General features: G+C 39.5%; 1 protein-coding gene across 2 annotated transcripts in view; it reads left to right on the forward strand.

Annotated features, from left to right (window-relative positions):
• The window catches only part of ANKFN1 (ankyrin repeat and fibronectin type III domain containing 1), a 344,059-nt gene that overhangs the window by 280,018 nt on the left and 39,978 nt on the right, over window positions 1-24,063 (forward strand). For both annotated transcript variants that reach the window (XM_021067257.1, XM_021067258.1), the window contains exons 11-16: window positions 1,255-1,354; window positions 1,655-1,787; window positions 2,266-2,382; window positions 9,695-9,910; window positions 20,395-20,561; window positions 23,193-23,343. In XM_021067257.1, the coding sequence (XP_020922916.1) occupies window positions 1,255-1,354; window positions 1,655-1,787; window positions 2,266-2,382; window positions 9,695-9,910; window positions 20,395-20,561; window positions 23,193-23,343 (884 nt within the window). The remainder of the gene's footprint in view (window positions 1-1,254; window positions 1,355-1,654; window positions 1,788-2,265; window positions 2,383-9,694; window positions 9,911-20,394; window positions 20,562-23,192; window positions 23,344-24,063) is intronic.

The raw sequence follows: 24,063 nt of genomic DNA on the forward strand, positions 1-24,063 counted from the left end.
GGGGGAGTTCCCACTGTGGCTCAGCAGTAAGGAGCCTTACTAGTATCTGTGAGGATGCGGGTCCGATCCTTGGCCTCTCTCAGTGGGTTAAGAAAACGCCATTGCCATGAGCTATGGTGGAGGGCACAGATGGGGCTCAGGTCCTGTGTCCCTATGGCTATGGTGCAGGGACACAGGATCTGATTCGACCCCTAGCCTGGGAACTTCCATATGCTACAAATGCAGCTATTTAAAAAAAAAAAAAAAAAAAAGACAAAAAAGGGGTGGGAGTGGCAAAATAGTTGATTCCCTTTTTTTTTTTTTTTTTTTTTTTTAGGGCTCCACCCATGGCATGTGGAAGTTCCTAAGCTGGGGGTCAAATCAGAGCTACAGCTGCTGGCCTATACCACAGCCACAGCAACGCAGGATCTGAGCCACATCTGTGCCCTCCACCATAGCTTATGGCAATGGCGTATCCTTAACCCACTGAGAGAGGCCAGGAACTGAACCCATGTCCTCATGGATACTAGTCAGCTTGTTACCACAAGCCATGCAGGAATTGCTGATTCCATTTCTTTTATCCCATGTCACAAGAAATCACTCATAAGGAGAATAAAATTAGAATTAAATGTTACTCATTTCCAACATTTATGAGGAGCTGTTCATTCATTGAGTTAACCACTGGCATCTCAAGATACAAAACCTTCTTTGTGGGGGCCCTGCCAACAGCATATGGAAGTTCCTAGGCCAGGGTTCAAACCCGAGCCGCAGCAGCGACCCAAGCTGCTGAAGTGACAATGGCGGATCCTTAACCCAATGTGCCACTAGAGAACTCCAAAAGCTTCTTCTTTTTTTTTTTTTTTTTTTTTTTTTGTCTTTTCTAGGGCCGCACCCCCGGCATATGGAGGGTCCTAGGCTAGGGGTCTAATCAGAGCTGTAGCCGCCGGTCTACACCATAGGCACAGCAATGTGGGATCCAAGCCACGTCTTCAACCTACACCACAGCTCACAGCAATGTAGGATCCCCAACCCACTGAGCGAGGCCAGGGATCGAACACTCAACCTCGTGGTTCCTAGTCGGATTCTTTAACCACTGAACCACGACAGGAACTCCCCCAAAAGCTTCTTGATGGAATGAATGAGCTGAATCCCTACATGAAACTAAGGAATAAGTAACACTGAGGAGACAGAAGAAAGGCAAACAGGTAGAAAGAAGGCCCCGAGAGTAAATTCCAATGGAATTTACACTGCATTTTTTTTGTTTGTTTGTTTCAGAAAGTTCGAAATTACAAGCCACAGGCCGAAAGCAGTCAGTCTCAAGGAGCCTGAAACACCTATTCCATTCCTCAAACAAGTTTGTGAAGACCTTGAAACGGTAGGTCCCATGCAGGTTTTCCAAGAAGTCTTACCTTCTCAGGAATCTGCTGGTTTGGGCTCTGAGTGGAAACTTGGTAGACATTTCTTATCATTGAAAGAATATAAAATTCACTTTTCTTCTGAGAATTTGGACAAGGTGTTAATTTCTCTGCATTCTAACCAATAAACTGTGGTACTTAACAAGAATATGCTCATAGGTATACTTTATCTTGTGTCATGTCCAAAAATATGTTTGCATGTTTCAGGCTTGGTCAAGGAGATGATTGAGGATAATTTTTATTTTGCTTTTTCTTTTTAGGGGACTCTACATAGCTGTTATATTTTATTACAAAGACAATATGTTAGTCACCAATGAAGATCAAATACCAATTGTTGAAATAGATGACTCTCACACCAGTTCCATTACACAAGATTTTCTGTGGTTCACAAAGGTATCCTGAGTTCTAATTTCATTCTTACCCACTTTGTACCAATAGTACTGCACATAAACCTCTGAAACTTTAGTTGAGGGGTTGAAGGGTCTCCAGTGATCAAAGTATTGGGGTGGGAGTAAATTATCTCAAAGGTCTCTTTCAGCCCTGATATGCCCTATGTCACAAAAAATGCCAAAATAGTATCTACACTACATTTTCAAAGCAAAGAAGTTTGCATCTTGTCAGATAGTGTCTCCGCTATTCTGAGTTATGGGATCATTTGGCAAAGACTAAAATGGGGATCTGATTGTTTCATTAACATTCAGATCTTTTTCCAATTGGACAGAGATCAAAAAGTTGTTTTGCCTGTATCTGAAAATGGACTGGAGAACAAACATCAGGGGTCAGGTTTCCTTCTCCCTGATTTGCTTTGATGCCACAATTTGAATCATGTACAGGCTTGAATGATGATATGACCTCATGACTTCTTTTGCAGCTGTCTTGTATGTGGGAAGATATAAGGTGGTTGAGGCAAAGCGTACCTATCTCCATGTCCTCATCCACAGTCCTGCAAACACGGCAGAAGATGCTCGCAGCAACAGCTCAACTGCAGGTGAGGGGCCAGGTTTCAACCCAGATCTCTAAGGAAATTTTAGAAAAACTTGGCCAGTTCAATTACCATCCCCACCTGGAAAAGATAAAGGTGGATTCCTTGCTCTTTTAGATCCTAGACATATGGAGTCTTCTTGGACAGTTTGAGCTGAACACCTACTTTTGTAGGGAACTTGTGCTTTTGGCTCTCTCCTGAAGAGTCTAGGAGTAAATGAGGAGTAAATGAGGAGGGAAGATATTTGAATTCTGGATTGATATTAGTCAAATCACTTCTTTCTGGGCCTAAGTTTCATCACTTCCAAATTAAGTTTAACCCTAGAACTCCTGAAGAGCTTTTGAAGCTTGTGTACATATGAGTATATGAAGATGGAAAAGAGACCAGCAGGTACTTTAGAGTTTCTTGGCTTGATGCTTATGGTGAAGCAAAGGCATTTGCATATATTTTTTGATAATTAAAAAAAGAACTCTTAAAATCATACCTTTAAGTCTGAATGTATTCATCCTTCTGTACTGTTAACCCAATCAGATCAGATCCCCAAGCCCTGCAAGAATCTCTGTAGGTTACAGAGTCCCTCCTAGAAATGACATTAAATTCTAACCAATCTCTTCTGGGTTTTCCTTTCATCATTTTTTGGTATTATCTGAATTTGTGGTTCTTAGCACAGAAAAACATCTGCTACATAGAATTGGGGTCTCTAAGATATTGCCAAGGCTTTATCAGTGATGACTATCTACCTACAAAGCTATCAATTCTATTAACCCCAGAACTACACTTAACAGGAATCTACATAAGCTGTGTTTGGTCAGACCATACCAGCCAAAGCATAAAAATAGAGTCATAATAACAAAAAAAAATGTCTACAACTCCACCCCTCCCCTGCAAATTATAGGAATTTCATTTCTTGACCCACATAACAATAATTTGATTCCCTGAAATCATAATAATTAATGTCTTGCTATTATAATTAATTGTGAAAGGTAACTCAAACCCCCCATGCTATATCCATTGCACAGGCTGTTTACTGCCTTATGTCCTCAGTGAGATTTTTAAAAAATAGTGCTCTCCATTTCAACTCATTCTTGCTTACAGAATCATCTCCTTCAACACAAGAAGTTCTTGGAGCTGGGCCATGATGACTGTGCTGAAATCAAAAGGCTTCTTCCTTTCACCACTGACCAACTTAAGTTGGACCAAGCCACTGTACCTTAAATAGCTTTCTTTAGGATAAAGTCTATTCCCAGTAGGCTCCTTGATCCCTTAGTAAAGTTCTTTCCTAGGCGTCCTTAGTAGACCCTCCCATTAGCCCATCACAGAGCCCAGACATGCTTAGATCACAGACTGAACGACTTTAGAATTTTAAATGGGGCTCTTTATTGCATGTTTATTGGAAGCTTCCTAGAACACCAGTAACACAGAAGGAGCAGGCTACTACAAGCCACTGCAGTTAGACAATGAGGAGCTAGAGGGAAGCCGTGAGGACCAGTGGGCATTATTCAACTACTACTTCATTATAAAAGCTCTTGGATTTTCCCCCAGTGTATTAGCCCCATCACTCTTCATAATCTATCAGTCCCCTTCTGAGGTCACGTTCCTCCTTGTCTAACTTAGATTTCTTGGCCATCATAATCAGCCCTTTGAAAACACCCTAAACTTTTGGCCACTGTCCCCCCCCCATATTATTTATTTGGAAAAAAATCCAAGTCTAGATGAACCTAATATGTCTACACTGGAGTATTTTCGTATTGCCACATAAAAATCACTGAAGGAGGGGATGACTGGTTTTACATTAAATTAATAGCTACCATTCTCACATGTAATATTACCTAGTGATCACATTCCATTTCTCTACTAAATTAACTTTCCCAAATTACAAGACAGCTATTTAAAACCTTCATTCTACCACATCCCTTCCCCTTCCCCACACGCTACAACCCCACATCAAGTGACACTTTACCATATAATTCACTAAGAAAATAAATGAGAATTAATTCTTTGTCCACCACCAGACTGAAAAGCCTCCTTGTGTGTTGACCCTGTTTTCTCTTCCTTCCCTCCTATTCCTTCAGATAAAGTCTTTCTCCTCCTACCAAAAGCTCATCCTTCCACATGGGCTCTGGATCTCGATTCTTCAGTCCATCCTTCAGCTATCAATATCTTTTCCCCTCCTTAGACCCAAATTTCTTGAAAGAATGGCCATCATTCTCCTTTTCCATTTACTTCCTCACTTCACCTTTAGTTCTAAGCCCTCTCCCCGACTTTTGCCATTCCCATGCATACCAAACTCCTCTCTCAGCACCCAGTAATCAGGGGCAGATGATGCTCATAAAGCTTGAGTTTCAGGACCCCTCACTTGCATGGTCTCCTGTGAGTGTGGGGGACGTAGAGTGTTTAGGTGGGAGCTGAAGTTGGGTTGTATTTCTGGTAAACCGCCTAAAGAAATCCCAGGAGTGAAAAGGGACCAGAAAGCCCCAATACTCCAGTGTTTGGCGAGATTTCCTTTCTCATTATAAATTAATATTCACTTTAATACTTATATTTTCATATGTATAATTTTGTGTTCTTTATCTTAAAGAGGACCCCAAAATTGTATGGTGCAAGCCCCTACCAAATCTGGATCCATCCCTGCCAATGACTTCACTTTCACTACATTTGATCAACACTTTTAAATCTTCTTTGCAACTGACATCTCAGCAGTGTTGGCAGCACTTGGTCTCGCTCTTCTTTTTCAAACTGCCACATCCATGGGCTTCCACGTCTCCACACTTTCCATATTTTGCCAACTTCCCAGCCTGTATTTCTCAGTCTCCTTTGCTATTTCACGTGCTGTTTCCTCTACTTGGAATCCTCCTCTATTTCTTTGACTCCCTAATGCCTACATATCCTTCAGCTTAATTTTTATATTTCCTCAGGAAGCCTTTCTCTGATATCCTGATTAAGCGAATCACTCTCATAGCACCTTGTATTCTTTATTCAGAATGGTGATTATAATCCCATTAGTTAATTATTTGCATCATTGTGTGGTTAGTGATCAGCTTGGACTGGGAGTCCCTGAGCTCACGGAGTGTACCTCTCTGGGTCACCACTACATCCCCCATGCGTAGCATGTGACAGATTCTCAGTAAGTACTGGTTGGATAGGTAAATGTATTTATCAGTCCAACCCCGGCACCCCTAAGACCACATTTGAGGGTACTTTATCTAACTAAAGGGAAAAAGGATCACAGAAAGTTACCTCATGCCATAGTTACCACCTTGGTAGTTCTCCAGCAGTGACGAATGCTTCTTAGTACTCAATAAAGTTACCCCTTACAATGCCCATCAAAGGCCAGAGCACTGCCTGCTTAAATAGTAGGAGTTGCTTTTGTCTTTTTTTTTTTTTTTTTTTTTTTCAGAACCTATTACCCAAACTATTTGCTGATCTTTAGGATGAAAATGTCTGAAAATACTGAAGCCATACTTTTTTGGTGGGGGTGGGGAGTGACAAGGCACAGAAAAAAAAAAAAAAAAAAAAAAAACTTTTCAGCAGAGGAAGAAAAATAAAACTGGAGAAATTTATACTTAATATTTCAGGTGTCTTTACTAATCTGACATTTCTTGCCATGTTCTGAGAAAAGTAAAAGGGAATTCTTAAATAGCTTGAGTGGTGTCAGCCATACATAAATCCTATTGTTTCATCTATGGTGTATCTCACTTTATGCTCCTTCTCTTTCCAGCATCACTACCACTGCCTAGTATGTCAAAGCCTTCAAAGTAAGCCTCCTGCTTCCAGTTTTAACACCCTCCTATCCATTCTCCACACTCCACTGGAGGAGTCAATAAGAGGCTCTGACCATGTCATGCCCTGAGTCATACTGTTTCAAGAGTGGCCTAGACATTTTATCGTGTCATGCAACTGCCTCCATTGCCATCTTTCTCCCCCTCCTCTGTTTTCATAGCCCCCTAACCTACGTTCATCACAGTGCTTATGAACCACTGTGCATCCTATACCTCACTTTCCAATTTCTGCTCTATAGGGAAGTTTTTTAATACATAATAATAATACATATAATAATTTTGTGAAACAATAACATTAATTTAACAGAATCAGTGCCAGGCACTGTACTAAGAGCTTGACAAACTATATCTCGTTTTATATGCACCACACCGTAATGAGAAAGTACTGCTATTTAACAGAGGATAAAACTGAAGCCTAGAAAGGTTAAATAACTTGCCTGAAGTTGCACAAATAGAAAGTAGCAGATCTGAATACAAACCCCGATCTAGATAACTCCAAAGCCTGCATTCTTTCCAATATTTCATCTCTTATTATGTGTTCATTTTATAAACAACAGACAGAAAATTTAAATATAACATTTAAATTTTAGTTAAAAAAGAAAAAGAAGTCTATCCTGCATCACTTGGAGCCTATTTAGAAGAAATGGTCTTAAATTTTATTTGAAAAAAATTTAAATTATGAATTAGTTAATTGATTAATATTACCTAGGCAGGAGGAAAGACAAGTATCTGCCAGCATTGGGATAGGAAAAAAAAAAAAAGATTAGAAAGTCCGTAAGTAGCCAAGACCCCACACTGTTTTTCCTACTCTTAGGAAAATGGCAGAAGCCCCAAGAGGCAGAAGTGTACATTCCTCCTACATTGAGAGATGTCCAAACTACTTATCCTCAAAATACAGTAATAATCTGTAGATTGGATTATATTAAACTTTCCTCCTCCACCGATTTTAGAAATGAGTGTTAGTGAGTTAAAGCCAGGTAACAATTTATGAATACTATATCTTTTTCATGTTTCAAGGGGGAAAGAAAAGGTTTCCAAAAAATTTTGCTCTTCTTTTCCAGGCCTTCCTATCTCTACTCCAGATTTGCTTCAACTTCCCATGTCACCCTAAACTGAATAAAGGTCTCTAAATATTGTCTGTCTGTCTGGGGCTTATCGACAGCCCTGTGATTTGTTGTGGTAATAACAGATGCATTCCTGTGAACCACCAGATGGCTTTTATTTCTCTTTACCATACAGAATCTTCAGGGATCCCAATCTTGATTGCACAGTATTAACATGGTCTGGTTTTCTTTAGGTTCTAAAGAACCCCAAATTGCCCTCTTAGAACATCGTGGCAATTTATTTTCACAAGGATATTCTTTAATTTGGGCTCTTTCCAGAACTGGCTATCCAACCCAATTTGCTCTCCATGAAGGATTTCAGGGAGACTTTTAGTGCTTTCTTGTTTAGCCCATTAGTCAACATATCCAAAGCTAATCATGGACCACTGATAATAACACGCTTAAGTGAAATGACCACCTCATTCAGTGTCTACCCACCCACTCTGATCCAAAGCAAATCTATTTTCCAATGTCATAATGATAATATATTAATTCAGTCAACAAAAATTTCTTCAGCTATTACTATATGCCAGGCAGTGTGCAAGGGACCCAGAGAAACAGAGATGAAAAAACCACGACTTTATGACATGTACATCAATACATAGTAAAGTCACAATCATGCTAAGATATAAGTTTGAACAGAAGGGGAGATAGTAAATTCTACCTATGAGAGTTGGGAAAATCCTCCCAGAGAAGGTGAAACCTTGGCTGGGTCTTGAAAATAAGTAAGTATAGACCAGGGTGGGATTCCAATTAAAGCAGTCAAGAAAGCCAATAACCTACCTACTCGTATCAAGCTTGACAGTTTACAAAACCTTTCTCTTACAATGCTTGATTTAATCTCACAAACACTCTATAAGGTAAGGATTAGCACATGGGATGTCTGAGCTATAAGGACTCTTAACTGTAGATGATGAAACAGGGCCAGAGAGAGTAAATCATTTTTCAGAAGTCTAAGTATTAATGAATAGCAGCCAGTCCTGAAACTCAACACCAGGATAACTAAGGGCTTAACAGCAGTAACATGCCAGAGCCAACTTATACTAGCTTAGAAGAGCCAATTGTTAAGTATTCAGAAATTTTCAAAGCTGTTGCAAACCTTTGGTAGTTTGAAATAGGTATTGTAGGTAGGAGTATTTACACCACAGAAATTGGCATGTGCTGTATATCAGGTCTTTTTTTTTTTTTTTTGATGGCCAGTTCACTGGCATGCCATTGCTTATTGGCCAGTACTACTTTTCAACAAACTGCTTTATGTAAAACCATAGTACTACATAGTGCTGGATTAAAAGGCTTACCCAATTACTTCTCTACGATTTAGAAGCTAATTGTTGGAAAGGAATAATCTGACTGAGTGTTTAGGCCATTTTTAAAAATTCCAACTGAATTTCATGTCAATAATTACTTATGAAATTTCTAATATATGTGACCTGTTATTGCAAAATAAAAAAAAATTAAGACATGGTCCCTACCTGTGAGGGAACATTCCAGTGTCTTTGAAGATGTGAATACTGACCAGCCAGTTCATTTACTTTTAGGTAACTTTTGTTACTTTTACAAATCCCAGTTCTACTTTTGCTCTCCTACTAACAGCTTATCTCATCAGTATTTAAAACTAACAGCTAGAAGCTCTGAGATGGTGATAATTTTTTTAAAAACTGTAATATTCAAAGTAAAAGGATATTTTTCTCTTGTTCAACCAGTACTCTAAGTTAGAAATCTTCAAACCCTGCATATTTGTAAAACTGTTTATTTTAATAATATCGACCTGGGTCCCTCCACATTTAATGTGGCATCCTCTTCCTACCTTTCTGAAAGTATTGTCCACCTCACTAAAATTGCTCACAAGCAATTTTAACCAGATTTTAAATAAATAGAACTCTCTGAAATGCAGATAAGTCAAACCAGGCCAATCACCCAATTAAAGTATCTTGAAGGGAATGTGTAGTCATTTGGGGACCTGTACAATGTGCTACATTGTCAATTCACTTCTTCATTTTAAACAACCCCACTTCATACCAGCTTACTGTAGATCTCTTGAAAACTCCACAGTAGCATACTTGAAATATCAGGCATTTTTCTTTAAAACATCTGGGATTCTCTTCAAGTGCTGGTAACTGAGGTTTATGTGCTGGTGTGTCTATGTGGGTACGAGATATTTACAGATATTGAATTTGCTTAAAAAAACATAATTTTGTGCCTCTTGCTATAATCTTTGCAGGCTTATGGCAAAGACATTTTCTTTGAGCTTCTGTTAAGTATATTTCTATGATGCCAAAAGTTCTAGGTTTAAGTCCGTTTAACCGGCGGGGCGGCGGGGGGAGGTGGGGAAGACAGCTTCTCAGAAACATCAGATAATTATTTAGTATCTTTTGTGGTAGTTATGTTGTTTTCCTTGTACATCATCTAACCTACCAGAAATCTATTTGTTTCTAGAATTTACTCGGAACACACAACTTGGGAAGGGTTTACTATGAGCCCATTAAAGACCGGCATGGAAACATCCTCATAGTCACCATCAGAGAGATGGAGATGCTCTACTCATTTTTTAATGGCAAATGGATGCAGATCTCAAAGCTGCAAAGCCAGAGGAAGTCTCTCTCAACACCGGAGGAGCCAACAGCCTTAGACATTTTACTGATAACCATCCAGGTATGTAGTCTTTTCAATTTCCTCTTATATTTAAAGTTCCAAACACTTATTGAGGCTCTAGGGAAATATACCAAGAGCCATTTACACATGCAGTAATGGAATGAAGAGGTCCAGAGACATGTCATTGCTTGTATTCCACACAGAGGAAAGATTCAGAAGCTTGTTTTTATTTAACACTCTCCAGACATGGAATCTATCAAGCAATACGATTGGTGGGCACACTGAAAATGCCCCTGACCAATGAACCAATGAGAAACATGGAGATAAATGTTTGAGTGTGGGTTTACGGGTAGTGTAATTAAAACGTTAAACCAATACTGGAATGGATTGTAATAATAAACATTTCTATACTACACACACACACACACACACACATACACACATATATATGCCATTTCCAGACTATATATACACATGTATGTATTTGTGTATGTATATAAAATATCTGGAACAAAAGCACTCTTACACATATTTAGTCTTGCTAATTTCCTATAAAACTCCTTTGGGCATAGTTAAATCCATCTTATGAACAAAATAACTGAGGCTCAAAGAGATAATATGACATATAGCCAAACACATGACATATAGCCAAACACAGAGGCAGATTTAGTGAGGCTAATGAAGGCTCAACATCATTCAGCTCCTTACTTCTACAAGCCCCTTCCAAGGCCCTAACAACTTTATGGTCATAATTTTGTATTCTTTTCCTCAAGGAAAGCACCAAAAATTGTCTTAGCTTCAGGCACCACCAAACTTGGATTTGCCCCTAGACATACAGCAAGGCAATAGCAGAGCTGAAACTTGAACTCAGATCTTCTGATTGGAATCAGGCTTCTTTCTGCTATATTGCATCACATTTAGGGGCAAAAGTTAGGATTTTAGTGAGTAAGGGGTGGAAGATGAACTAAAAGATGACTTTCCTGAAAACTACAGAGCTGCCAAAATTCAAACTTCGGGCTGCTGAGATCTAGTCTCTTAACCTCAGTGGCAGAACTGGGATATAAACCTACATTTGTGCTCGAGTCCAGAGCCCTCTCCATTGCCACCCCACTGCTTTACCTGTTCTCATGTAATCATGGGCTTCAAGCTGTTTCTTTTCCTTTCTTGTAAACCCGGTGATGGGGATGAGTTCTACAGAACTCTCTGGTGAGGTGGCAAAGCTAGCAGAAACCACTGCCTTGGGACCTACGAAACGAACAGCATATACCCACAAGATAGGCAATCTGGAATCATGGGAAAGAAAGGGTTCAAGCTCACACAAATAAGCCACACCTAAGTCTTTGCCCAGTAATCACCCCAAACAGCTAAGCCACCAGTCTGTTGACCTATTCTCATTCTCCACTGAGGGGTGACCAGTACAATAATCTCACTTTTGTATTACTTGCACTGGCCCAAACCAAGATGAAGTCCACTGGAGCAAAGGGAAGCTAATTGGTCAAAGCCAATACCCCTGGATTTGATTTCATGGAGCCTGGGTTCATATGAAATTCATAGAGAGGGGTGTGTGTGTGTGTGTGTGTGTGTGTGTGTGTGTGTGTGTGTGTTTAGGTGGGAGCAGGGAACACAGACACATTCGTGGCTCCCCTCTTCACCTTTTATAAGTAAGTGCTAAAAGAAACATTTAAAAAATCATAATAAATTGAGCTTTTACAGGGTGACTAATACACTAATCCCCTGTAGGGATAAACTGGGGTCTGGGCTACCTTTGCTCCCAGAAACACAGCACAGACCCCAGCATGATATAATACCTGGTTTCTCCTAGACTTATTACATTAAAAATGTGTTACAGGTGCAGAAAAATTCCAATCTGGCAAAAAGTTGTTAGAGAAGGAGACCAAAAATAGAGGCAAGATCAGGTTTCCACACAGATCCAAGTGGAAAATTTACCCCTGCTGGCTGGCACATTCCTACTTGATGTCATTCCCACCCACCCCCCACTCTGCTTTTTCCTCCTTCGACTTTTTCTCTCTCCCCTCCTTCCCATACGGGTCTTACACCAGGGAGGAAATGGGGGAGTAAAACTACAAGGGGAGCAGTATTCCATCACTCCTAGACATCAGGAGGCAACTCCACCAACTCATCACAGAGATAGGTCTTGGTGGTTGACCAAAGCAGGCTGCGTAATGCCCACAATTCAGGCCACAAACCACGCTTTTGTTCGCAGGGTCAGTAAATTGATGACCACCGGGCTTTCCGATTTAGAAGCCTGAGCTTCTTTCTGCTACATCACTCCACATTCCGAGGCGCCACTTTGTAATCAGGCTGACTAGGTGTGATTTCTGACTACCCCTTTTCTGGTGATGTGACTAGAGCAAGTCACTTGAATGTCTCCCCTCACGTGTTTCATCCTCTGGTATATTCTGTATTTCATCCCTATTTCACGGGGGACCTAATGGAGAGGAAATGAGGTAAATATATAAAGCATTAGAAGAGGAGCACAGAGTGAGTGCTCATAGACGTTAGTGATTTTTATTACTTCTCTACTCAGAAAAAGCCAGTCAATGCTAGACTCTCCTCAGGGCAAGCCAACCCATCTCCTCATCCTTACTCTCCAGGGAGAGCTTAGATACTGGCTCAGTCACCCTTGGAACATATCACTCCTTCTTCTACCTTTTCATAAGAACGAAGGAAAAACTGTATAAAGACTATGTGTTCCACAATGGGGTTTTCAAAACAGATAAGGGCTTTAACAAAATCTGGGCCCATAACTAATGTACTAATCCTTTAGGGCCCCAGGAAACCTCCAAGGTTTAACCCTCTCAAATTCCTGACCCTCTCAAGTCCCAGACCTTCATAACAGGCCTCTCTCATATATCTGGAAGGAGAGAAAAATCCTTCCCACAGTTGCCTGAAGGAAAAGAGAGTTATTACAGACAAGTTAGACTCCCCCTGAGCAAACTAACTGGCAGTGAGAGTACAGTAGGCCCTTGAACAACAGAGGGGTTAGGGGTGCTGACCCCCACCCTAGCAGTAATAAATCCACATGTGACTTCTGACTCCCCCAAAAACTTGACCGCTAATAGCCTACCACTGACCAGAAGCCTTACTGATAACATAACAGTTGGTTAACACATATTTTATATATTATATGTATTATATACTGTATTCTTACAACAAAGTAAGATGGGGAAAAGAAAATGTTGTTAAGAAAATCATAAGGAAGAGAAAATACATTTACAGTGCTTATCAATACTGTACGTTTATGTCATCTCTTTACAAGATGCATCCTTGTCAGTACCCACATCATTATTGTCTTGTACGATACAAAACACTGTAGAAGTTATATCTATGATAAATACCAGACCAAAAGTGAAAAGATAATGGGAAAAAGAAATTCATATTCATTTACAAGTATAAACAATTTACTCATTGACAATGAAGAAGCAGCAGTATGACTGCTTTATGGTAGCCTGGTGTAATCAACATGATTGTGATACAACTGCTTTATAGTAGCCTGGCCTATATGCTAATGAATGGTTATAAAATGTTTATGGCATACAGTATTATTGCCACATTTATAATACAGTATTGGAAAACACTGTCACTTTTTCAAAAACCACTTACCTGTGATGATAGGCTGACATTTAGTTTCTCCAATTATGAGAAAGGCATACTGTAGGGTAATGTAATTCTTTGAAAGCAAAGTTGTAAAACAGTAAGAAAACTAAAACGTTATTAATTTTACATTAAATATTACTCACCTTATGCCTATTTACTGATAGGCTGTCCACTTCGATACAAGCCTTGCCCATTATAAGTGTGTATGATGTTCCATGTATGTATTCTTGTATATTTATTGAAATCCATATATAAGTGGACTTGCACAGTACAAACCCGTGTTGTTCAAGGGTCAGCTGTATTTCCAACAGAAAGGCTCTTCACAAGTGCTGAGTTATTCTGGCCATGATCTTCAGGGGTCACTTCAAAAACTGGAAGATCATTCTGACCATGGTCTTCAGGGGTCACTTCAAAAACAGGTGAAGTTTTCTCTGAAGATGAATCTCTCACATTTATAACACTTTGTCACATCTGTAATATCACTTGATCCTCATGGAAACCCAGGAAGGGTGAGTGGGTAAGTTGTGTCCAATTCACAAATGAAGCTACAGATTTGAGGGAAGTAAAATTCACCAAGGTTACAGCAGCCAAAAAAGCAGAACGTGGGACTAGGACACGAGTCTCTGAGCACTAACCTGTGTTCTTCCCGTTCGGCCATGCTGCTTTCCACACATGCGCCCTTTTCTCTAGATCCCTTTTAAAAGTGGGATCCTGGGGAAGCTGTGGGGAAGCTTGCCTCTGATCTCCCTCCCCCCCTTCCTTTCCTTCTCTTATTTTCCTTAGGGATTCCTGATCACCTACAGGGACCCAGTCTCTTCTTCTTATACCTCAGGTGCCCAGGACCTACTATCTCTTCTGCCCTTTTCTGCTCTTTTCTAGTAACTCCTGCTCTCTCTGCCTTCAAGGAACCTCTAACATGGTAATCAAAAACTAACAGAAAGACTAATGGAAATGAGTTAATGGGGTTGCATTTAAGAAACTATGGGGATCACACAAAAACTTATCCACCACTGTTCATGGAAGAACTATGTCTAGATATTTACAACGCAGCACGACAATGGGAGAAAACATTATGTATACATGTATGTGTAACTGGGTCCCCATGCTGTACAATGGGGGAAAAAAAGCTTGTTGGGAGAAATAACAATAAAAAATAAATTAAAAAAAATCGTTCATAGTAGCCAAAGAGTGGAAACAACCTATATATGCAACTATTGATGAATAGATAAACAAAAGCATATATTCATATCATGGAATATTAGGCAGCCATGAAATGGATGAAGTACTGATCCATGCTACAACGTGGATGAACCCTGAAAACATTATGCCAAGTGAAAAAAGCTAGACAGTAAATGCTATACAACGAAATATCCCATATAGGCAAATCCACACGGACAAAGTAGATGAGTTGTTCCAGGGCCAGGAAGAGAAAGGATTGGGGAATGACAGTGAATGAATGCAATGTTTCTTTTTGGAATGATGAAAATAATCTCGAATTAGATAGCGGTGATAGTTGCACAACGTTTTGGCTATAGTAAAAACCACTGAATTTCACACTTATTTAAAAGGGTGGATTTTATGGTATGTGAATTATGCCTCAATATTAAAAAAAGAAATAAAGTGGGAGTAAAGAGACTGCAGTAATCTGGAGTGCCCTCGTCTCATCTAGAGAACAGCCCTATTCAGTTTCCGCTAAATATAGTGGAAGAACGTGGCCCCACTGCTGAAATATTTTTCAATTTTTAAAGAGAGGTTGAAAGTCCAGAATTTTGAATAAAATCTCTTTATTTTTATAAGTTAGAAAATAATTCAGAAACTTTACATTCTTGGCAATCTGTATAGTATTAGGCCACTGGCCACCATTTTATGATCTTTACTAACCCTGGACAATTCAGCTTCCATGCTCTACCCCACAAAACAAAAGCCCTGTAGTTACTGGTAAAGCAACTATATACTGTTCCTCTAATAATCTCTTAAGGATTGCTGCTCAGTGAGGAGAGGGTGGGTATACCCTTCCTGGCACAATACCAACATGGCATATTCTCTCCCAGAGGTCCAGCCCCAGGCTCCCACTATCTCTGGGCCTCTCACTTCACATTTAATAAACATTTTTTCAGCACCAACTGGGTGCCAGGAACTCTTCTAGGCTATAGGAAAAACAAATGAATAAGTCAAGGTCCTTGCTTTCAAGGAGTTCAGTCAAGGGAGAGAGACAGACTTGTAAACAAATCAAGGTAATACAAGGCAGATTTAAGCCAGAGCCTGATAGCAGCACAAACAGTGTACTATGGAAATATAGACAAAGAAGCAACTATTAATTCTACCTGGAAATATCAGGGAAGGCGTTGTAGATGAGGTGACATTTGGCTGAGCCATGAAGGGTAAGTTAAGTTCACCGGTGAAGGGAAAGAGAAAGAGAGAGCGAGATGGAGCTCCTGTCATGGCTCAGTGGAAACAAATCTGACTAGCATCCATGAGGACAGAGGCTTGATCCCTGGCCTCACACAGTGGCTTAAGCATCCGGTGTTGCCATGAGTTGTGGTGTGGGTCACAGAGGCGGCTCAGATTCCACTTGGCTGTGGCTGTGGCATAGGCTAGCAGCTACAGCTCTGATTCAGCCCTTAGCCTGGGAACGTCCATGTGCCACAGGTGTGGCCCTAAAAGGACAAAAGACCAAAAAAAGAGAGAGAAAGAGAGGGTGGCGGAAGAAGAAAGAGAGGGAAGAAGGGAGGAAGGAAGGAATTAAATAGATTTAAATTAAACAGAGGGCTTGGTAAAAATAATAATAACTATAATACAGGAAAAGCTGGAAAAATAGATCCCACCTTCCCTTGGGTCCACAATGGACTTTACACAACCTTTATCACACTGGGCTAAGAAAAACTTGTTCACACGGCTCTCTCACAAACTGAAATATGAGTTCCATGAAAGGAAGGATCATGTCCTCTTCATCTTGATGTCATTAATATCCTACCGCAAAGCCTGATACATAGTAGATGCTTGATAAAAGTTGGTAGAATGAATAAATTCATGAACCAGCAAAGAATAAAGAGAAATTAGGCTATGTGTGAGGAAGGAAAAAGCAATCCATTTTGGCTAGAGATAAGAGACGCAAGAGGACCGTAGTGGAAGCAGAGATTAGAAATGCAGGTTAGAGGTCAAATCAGGTAATAAATAAACCCACAGGCATTTGATTTGGTTTAGAAAGCCTTTCTAATATACCTCAGATTACACTGGAACAGCATCTTTCTCTTCCCATGCATTTTTTTTTTTTTAAGGCCATATCCACAGCATATGGCAGTTCCCAAGCCAGGGGTTGAATCAAAGCTGCAGCTGCCAGCCACAGCCAGCCACACCAGATCTGAGCCGTGTCTATGATCTATACCACAGCTTATGGCAACACTGGATCCTTAACCCACTAAGCGAGGCCAGGGGTCGAACCTGCATCCTCATGGATACTAGTCAGGTCTGTTCCTGCTGAGCCACAACAGGAACTCACCCCATGCATTTTTCAGGCTCCAAAAACATTCTGACTAATGAAGGATAAATGACTATGTAAAGGCAGGAAAATACATAGTAGTTGCTCAGTAATAGTCTTTTATAAAATGAATGAAAGAGTAAATTACTCTGTGTCAGAATGGCATTGGTTTTTACATAACCACAGTATGTTCCTAACTCACATTCTATTTGTGGTCAGTTCTGACCCCCACATGTTTTTTCTTATACTCATACCCATCCTATATTTGTACTCTTGGGTTTGGGTCTTCACAAGCACATTTTCTTATTAAGTTGCAACCCTAATTATGATAGGCTTATTTTTCCAATGCATAGGGTCATTCAGAGCTTTATTGCTATTTTCCAGAAAATCAAAACCACATCAGATTTGGAACCCACAAATTTGATACACACATTCTTCATTTCTTTGTCTGGAACATCAATAAATATGCTGAACAGATTGGCTCCCAGGACCAATCTCTACTAGACCATCACTCGATATGTCCTACTCTCCCCATACTCTATCGTCCACAAATCTTCAATGCTAATAGTCAGCTGATTAAAGTAATGTGGTCAAAATTCTATTTTTCCCAGATTATCTAGTGAAACAGATTATACTAGAGACCTCTCTCTGGTCGATGAATCCTGTTCTTTTGCTATTAGAAATTAGAGCTGTCTGTTTGATTTGCCCTTCGCAAAACCATGTTGATGCCTATTTAGTGTCTCGGGGTTTCCTAGGTAACTGCAAATTGATTGTTTGATGGTTCATTCTTGTTGTTCCCAAAGATCAATAAGTTGGTGGTCTTTAATTATACCAGGGTCATCCTGTGTTTCACCCTTCCCTGTTTCAAAAATAAGCATATTTGCCCTTTTCTATTCTTTAGGGACTTCTCTAGTTCTCCATCACTTCTCAAAAATAATGACCTGTGGGCTTGTGGCCACATCTGCTTGTACAGCAAGTACCCTTAGGGTGCATATTATCAAATTCTGCGGATCTGAATATTTCCATTTTACCTCCTCTCATTACGTGTTTATTCCTCTCTGATTAACTTCTTCACTTTTCCAAATTTCACTTTGACTGAACTTCCTATAGTCAACTAATTATCTATGATCTGTTGTCAAGAGACAAGTTGAAAAAATTCAACCTTATCAACCTTGTGATATTAAAAAGATTTTCTTCCTTCTGAATCATGAAATCAGATTTTTTTCTAGTCTATTTTTTGCCAAATATCTTAAAAGTTAATTAGTCTTTGCTTTTCCATACATGCTCGTTATGTCTTCCTCCCATTGTGACCATTCTTATCTTGTCACTCTTATGCTATTCTCATATGTTCCATTTTAGGCCTGATTTCCACATGTTGTGTACCTATTATATACAGGAAAAGTACTAGGTACTAAGGAGACAATTTTTTTAAAGCCCTGCCATTAATTTCATAGTCCAGTTCAAGAAAAGAACATAAAAGAAGAAAAATATAAGTAGTCCTTCCTCTGTATGCCTATACTGCCACTATTATAAACTGGTTTCAGGATGTCAGTATGTTGTGATCATTCCTTCACTCATCTGTCTTTTTTTTTTTTTTTTTTTTTTTGCATTTTAGGGCTGCACCTGCAGCATATGGAAGTTCTCAGGCTAAGGGTCGAATCAGAGCTCTAGCTGCCGCCCTACGCCACAGCCACAGCAACACCATATCCGAGCATGTCTCTGACCTGCACCACAGATCATGGCAACACTGGATCCTTAACCCACTGAGTGAGGCAAGGGATGGAACCCACGTCCTCATGGATATTAGCCAGGCTCATTACCGCGAGCCACAATGGGAACTTCCTCATCTGTCTTTCTTGACCTCTTCAAAAGGAGGGATTATATCCGTTCACCTGAAACCCCAATGTCTCCTGTGGTACCTGGAACTTACTATGTATGTTGAGGACGAAACAGAGGTGACAATGCATAATACCATGTGTTAAATTTACAAATGGTTAATTCTACAGATTAGGGATCACTCCTTCAGAGTATATGGTCAAGGATGTATATGGTCATACTTTTCTGTTCCATACTGAATTATATATGAGTTTAAATGTTTGTTTTTCTCCTCTGTTCACCTTTCTTACATGTAATAGAGTTGATTCCTTCTTTTTTACTCCCTTTGAAAACAAGGCTACACTCTGTCCTATATGGATTCTTCCCCTATCATCAGTCACCTGAGTCATCTCTCCTACCTCTGTTTCACCCCTATGCTGCCCAAATGTATAAAAAGTCTTACCTACTCTTGAGGGGAGAGGGAGTGTCAGTATTACCAACCATTCCTTTTCTGAGTTCCTGCAGTCATATAGAGAAGCAAAAGCCACAACCTAAATAGTTCACTAGAAAACTGACTACGTGTAAAACAAAACTCCAACGAAACACCCCTCCGTGATTAACTAGGTCGGCACTTCCTATTGCACCAACTTCATTCAGTCTCTGCTGCCTACAGAAAATTCAATGACATTAAAACACAAACTCAATGCAAATCTATTACAAGGTAAATTTTTAAATCTTGTAAAAGATACAGAATTTTGTGAAGCTAATGAAGATGATGTGGAGGTGTAGTTAAACCATGTGCAAAGCTACTGACAATTGAGAATCTGGCAGTAATGGGCCAGTTAACAACTGAAAAACACAAAATGAACAAGGATTTTAGAAGAGAATGACTTCAATGATCAGTTTTCTTCAAATAAAAGTGAAAAAATATACGAAGTCTTCAAAATAACTCTTGCAAAATTTATTCTTTTCGTGTCATGTTGTGAAAGTCAAATATTAGGAATAGTATTGCAGCTATTATACAATTTAGTCTAAAATGTGAAGCCAATGTTGATTCTCCTCATTCTCAGAATTAGCAAATAATTGTCACTACAACTCAAATGTTAATAATATAAGATAAATAAATCTATTGCTATGACTTGTTTCACTTTTCAAGATAAAGAATCAAATCTTTTTTTTCTTACTATAAAATGTTGATTCCAGTGATCCTGAAATAATGAGGCTTCTATACTGTTTTGTCAGCTTTTACATGCAAATTTCTGTTTTCCCCCAGCTAAATAATAAATCCTCCAAGGACAGAAATTATGAATTATATTTTTCTTTAGTACCCGCTTCTACCACCACCAGCCCATTCCCAAACATAACCCCCACACCTAGTCATGGAACAGAAATTCGAGGAAAATAAGCATGCAGAATATATTAATGACTGATTAGCTGACTTGGAGGGTAATTCTCCTGAAGGTAAGACTGACTTTACCACCAACACATTCTCATTACTCATGGTGGTACCCAAGGTTTCTCACTAATTACTTAGCTACAGCTCCTTTAATTCATGACATAGTGCACCTAGAAAAGAAAAAGGGAAAGAAATTGCCTTTTAAGGTGTTTTTTCTTTTGTTTTTTTGTCCTACAGGATATTCTCTCCTATCACAAAAGGAGTCATCAACGTCTCTCTCCTGGATTATATCTGGGTTACCTAAAGCTGTGTAGCTCTGTGGATCAGATCAAAGTTCTCGTTACCCAAAAGTTACCTAACATCCTCTGCCATGTGAAGATTCGTGAAAACAATAACATTTCCAAGTAAGTTGTGAGGAGCTTGCATTTTCTTTGTAATGAAACAATGGCTCAAGTGATGGGTTTGATAGGTCAGAAGGAAACTGAATTGTTACTTTCAAGTGAAGTTTCTCTGATGAGATGTCCTCAGGGGCCAGGATACTGGGGCAAAGGCCTAGCAGGGTTTTAACATTAGGATAAGGAGGGCTTGTAGTATTGGTTGGTAGGAGGAGTGAGCCCATTTAAAGAGGAAACTATCTTTTCACTTTGCTCTCTGCAGCTGCTGATGCTCAAAAGGTTAATGAATGGGTGCCCTTTCCTTTCAACACTGCTATTTCCAATATGATTCCTCCACAACCTAAAAAATCATATTTTTAAAATCTCAAGTAAATGGGTTCTGGTTGAATAATTGGTTTCCCATTAATCTTAAAGGATCCTTTCTTCCCTCATTCTCCCCACCTCTCACCCACTAGCCTAAAGACTGTGTGTGTTTCCTACACTCTTTATGGTTCTCTAGGGTAGAAAAGAAGCGAAAAAAAAAAAAAAATCCCGATCTTCTAGAAACTCCTCTATGGTTTGCATCATGGTGAATTACCCTCTTAGCTTTGGGAAAGTTGTCCAGTCTTGGTAATCTGGCTCAGATTTGCAACTAGCCCTCTGATAGACCTCTGAAAGTCTACTGTAATGAACTGAATTGTGCTCAACACAGAAAGAAAAGGAAAGCTTAGATAAGATAAGAAAAAGGACTCTCTGGAGTTTGTCAGATTTCAGTGTACAAATGAGATACTTAGATTCTAGTTATGGAGTTGCTTAACCAAAGGAGGCTCTAATTTGGTCCTTTAAAATTTGATCCCTAAAGTGGGAAGAACTTATTAACTGTAGTATCTGACCATGTTGATTAAATACTGCTTGATGACAATGAAGGCGATGATGAGGGGTCTCTTCAGAGACTAGCTCCATCGTCTCTTCCTTCACTTATCAACTACACCTAGACTTTAAGTCTGCCATCTGGTGGTCACTTCTTACAATCACATTAGTTACCTCAGTCCTTCCCAAGAGGTTATGTGGCTCTTTTGTGGGTTGATTCAGCATGGTTACGTTCATCCATTTTCTAGATTTGTGTATTAAAGGTTTAGACTCTTTTAGTGATTGTTCACATTAATTTCTGCTTGCCAAGGATCCAAGTGTCGTTTTTACGGAAGATTCCAGTAGTCACTCTGCCAGTTCCATCCCCCTCATTCTTAAAGACTAAACTGATTAGTTAGTGGTGGATATTTCATGGTATTCCCCCAGGTCATTTATTTTCTAATCTGATTGCAGATACGCTTTCAGCAATGTGGTCCTTTAGATTTTGTGCCTACTTTGCTATTTAGAACCCCTCATTCAGTTCAATATCAGTGATGGAAGAAAAGAAATCGTTCCCAAGCAGGTTCTCAACGATTTCAATTACTTCTGAAGCCAAACTATGCCCAGACTGAAGTAGGATTTAATTTTGATTTTTTTTTCTCTTATTTAGACAAAGGGTAGATTTTTTTTGTCCCATAGTCTTTTTCAGTGTGGGAATTGAAATGAAACTGGTATCATGAAAACAGACACTTGAGAAAAGATGCAGTTGGTTAAAAGAGAATGTATTCTGATGAAAAGTTCGTGTCACAATCAATTTCATTTTGGGGTGCATAGGTTGGAGCCCCATTGAGTATAACCCTCTGGGGAGAGCCCTCAGAGGGTCTTCTTGAGGTGGGGACATATGTTAGCACTTTCTTTCTTTCCATCCCCAAACAAGAGGGCTCCCCTTTCCTCTCTAGCCTGCTCCTGATATTGCTGCTCACTGCATTTAGTAGAAGATGAGTCAGCTGAGAGTATTTAGACACTCCTGCTAACATACCTGTGGAAATAATGTTGCTCAAGAGGATTTACCTTGATCTTTTCAAGAGCCTTTCGAAGAGCAGCTTTTGGAGGACAAACTAGACGTGCTTTCCTGCCACCACCATTCTTTTCCCTCCCCTTCTGCGTGACATTTGGAAAAGTTCATTAGGAAGGATTATGGAGCATGCAGAATAAAGACACAGATGACTAGCTTGAAAGGAGGATGGATGCAGTGATGTGTGTCCTCTGATTCCTTTTATTGGAATTGTCTGGTGTTCCTGTTTGTGATTTTCCTCAAGCTTTTGGAAGGGGAAGGAAACCAAAATAGTACCCACGATTACAACAGGCCAGGGTTGAAATGTGCCATGTGGTTTCTTGCCTGAGTTGGACCAGAGTCCTGTGGTTACCCAACTGCTGAATTAACCAGCAGATGCCCCTGTGGTAAAATGTAGGGTCTTAGAACGTACAGGGGATCTTCAGCGAGAGAAAAATGAAGACATTCAGGAAATTATTACAAAATACTTCAAAGCTTCAATCTCAAAAACTGATTCACTACTAATCAGACCTGCTGTTCTGAGGTATATGTGGTTTGATAGGTGAAATAAGCTTAAATTAGAAAGAGCTCATTTTAAACTCCATTTGGGTGGCAAGAAGTTCAAATTTCATGAATTGCATCGAGTTTTAACCACCAAAAATTGGTTATTCAGGTTCTGGACATATACGCTAAAAATGTTCCTAGCTGAGTTCTGAACTTTTGTTATATTTCTAATTTTAACTTGACTCAACATACAGAGAGGAGTGGGAATGGGTCCAAAAGCTTTCTGGCTCTGAATCTATGGAAAGTGTGGATCATACTTCTGACTGCCCCATGCAATTGTTCTTCTACGAGCTCCAGATGGCAGTGAAAGCTCTCCTTAAGCAGATCAATATACCTCTGTACCAGGTACAAGTCTTTACCATTTTTATCTTCTTTTTATGGCTCATGGAAAGTGCATTATGGCATAAAACTCAAAAGGTGAAAAAATATTATATACATATATACACATAGTTCATTGATTTCCATACCACTTTGCACATACATGTGCATTTTCAATTTGACATCTCTAAGTGGACACAGACTGCACTTCTGTATCTTTTCTCTAGCTCCTCCGTGTTGATGTCTTTCAGAATCCCCAGATCCCATTTTACTGTGGTCTGGTCAAACAAGCAAAAATAACTGGCTAACCCACATTGAAAGCACCAAATCTCAGCTTCAGGATAACATGAAGCAAGGGGAACAAATAAACAGATAAGTCAATTAAAAAGTATATAGCTGGATTTACAAAGAAGGATTTACCCAAGAACAGATGACTAGTGGTAATATAAATCTATTAGCAATATCCAAGGTTATGCCATACTATCTTTCCACAAACAGAAAAACTGCTATCAAAATTACTGTCTAAACCAAAATGTGCAAATCTTTCCTCCACTAACTAGAACTTAAAAAAAAAAAACCATAGAAAATAGGAAAAGAAACCTAAAAGAAATAAATCTAAGAGAATAGTAAAAATGCATTAACCTCTGTCTAGTAAGTCAACACAATGTAACATTAGGTTGGATTCTTCTTTTTTCTTAGCCTACATCCACCATCTTCCCACACTCAACACACACACATCATCCCTAT

Source organism: Sus scrofa, chromosome 12 (genome assembly GCF_000003025.6).
Source record: "Sus scrofa isolate TJ Tabasco breed Duroc chromosome 12, Sscrofa11.1, whole genome shotgun sequence".
NCBI lineage: Eukaryota > Metazoa > Chordata > Mammalia > Artiodactyla > Suidae > Sus > Sus scrofa.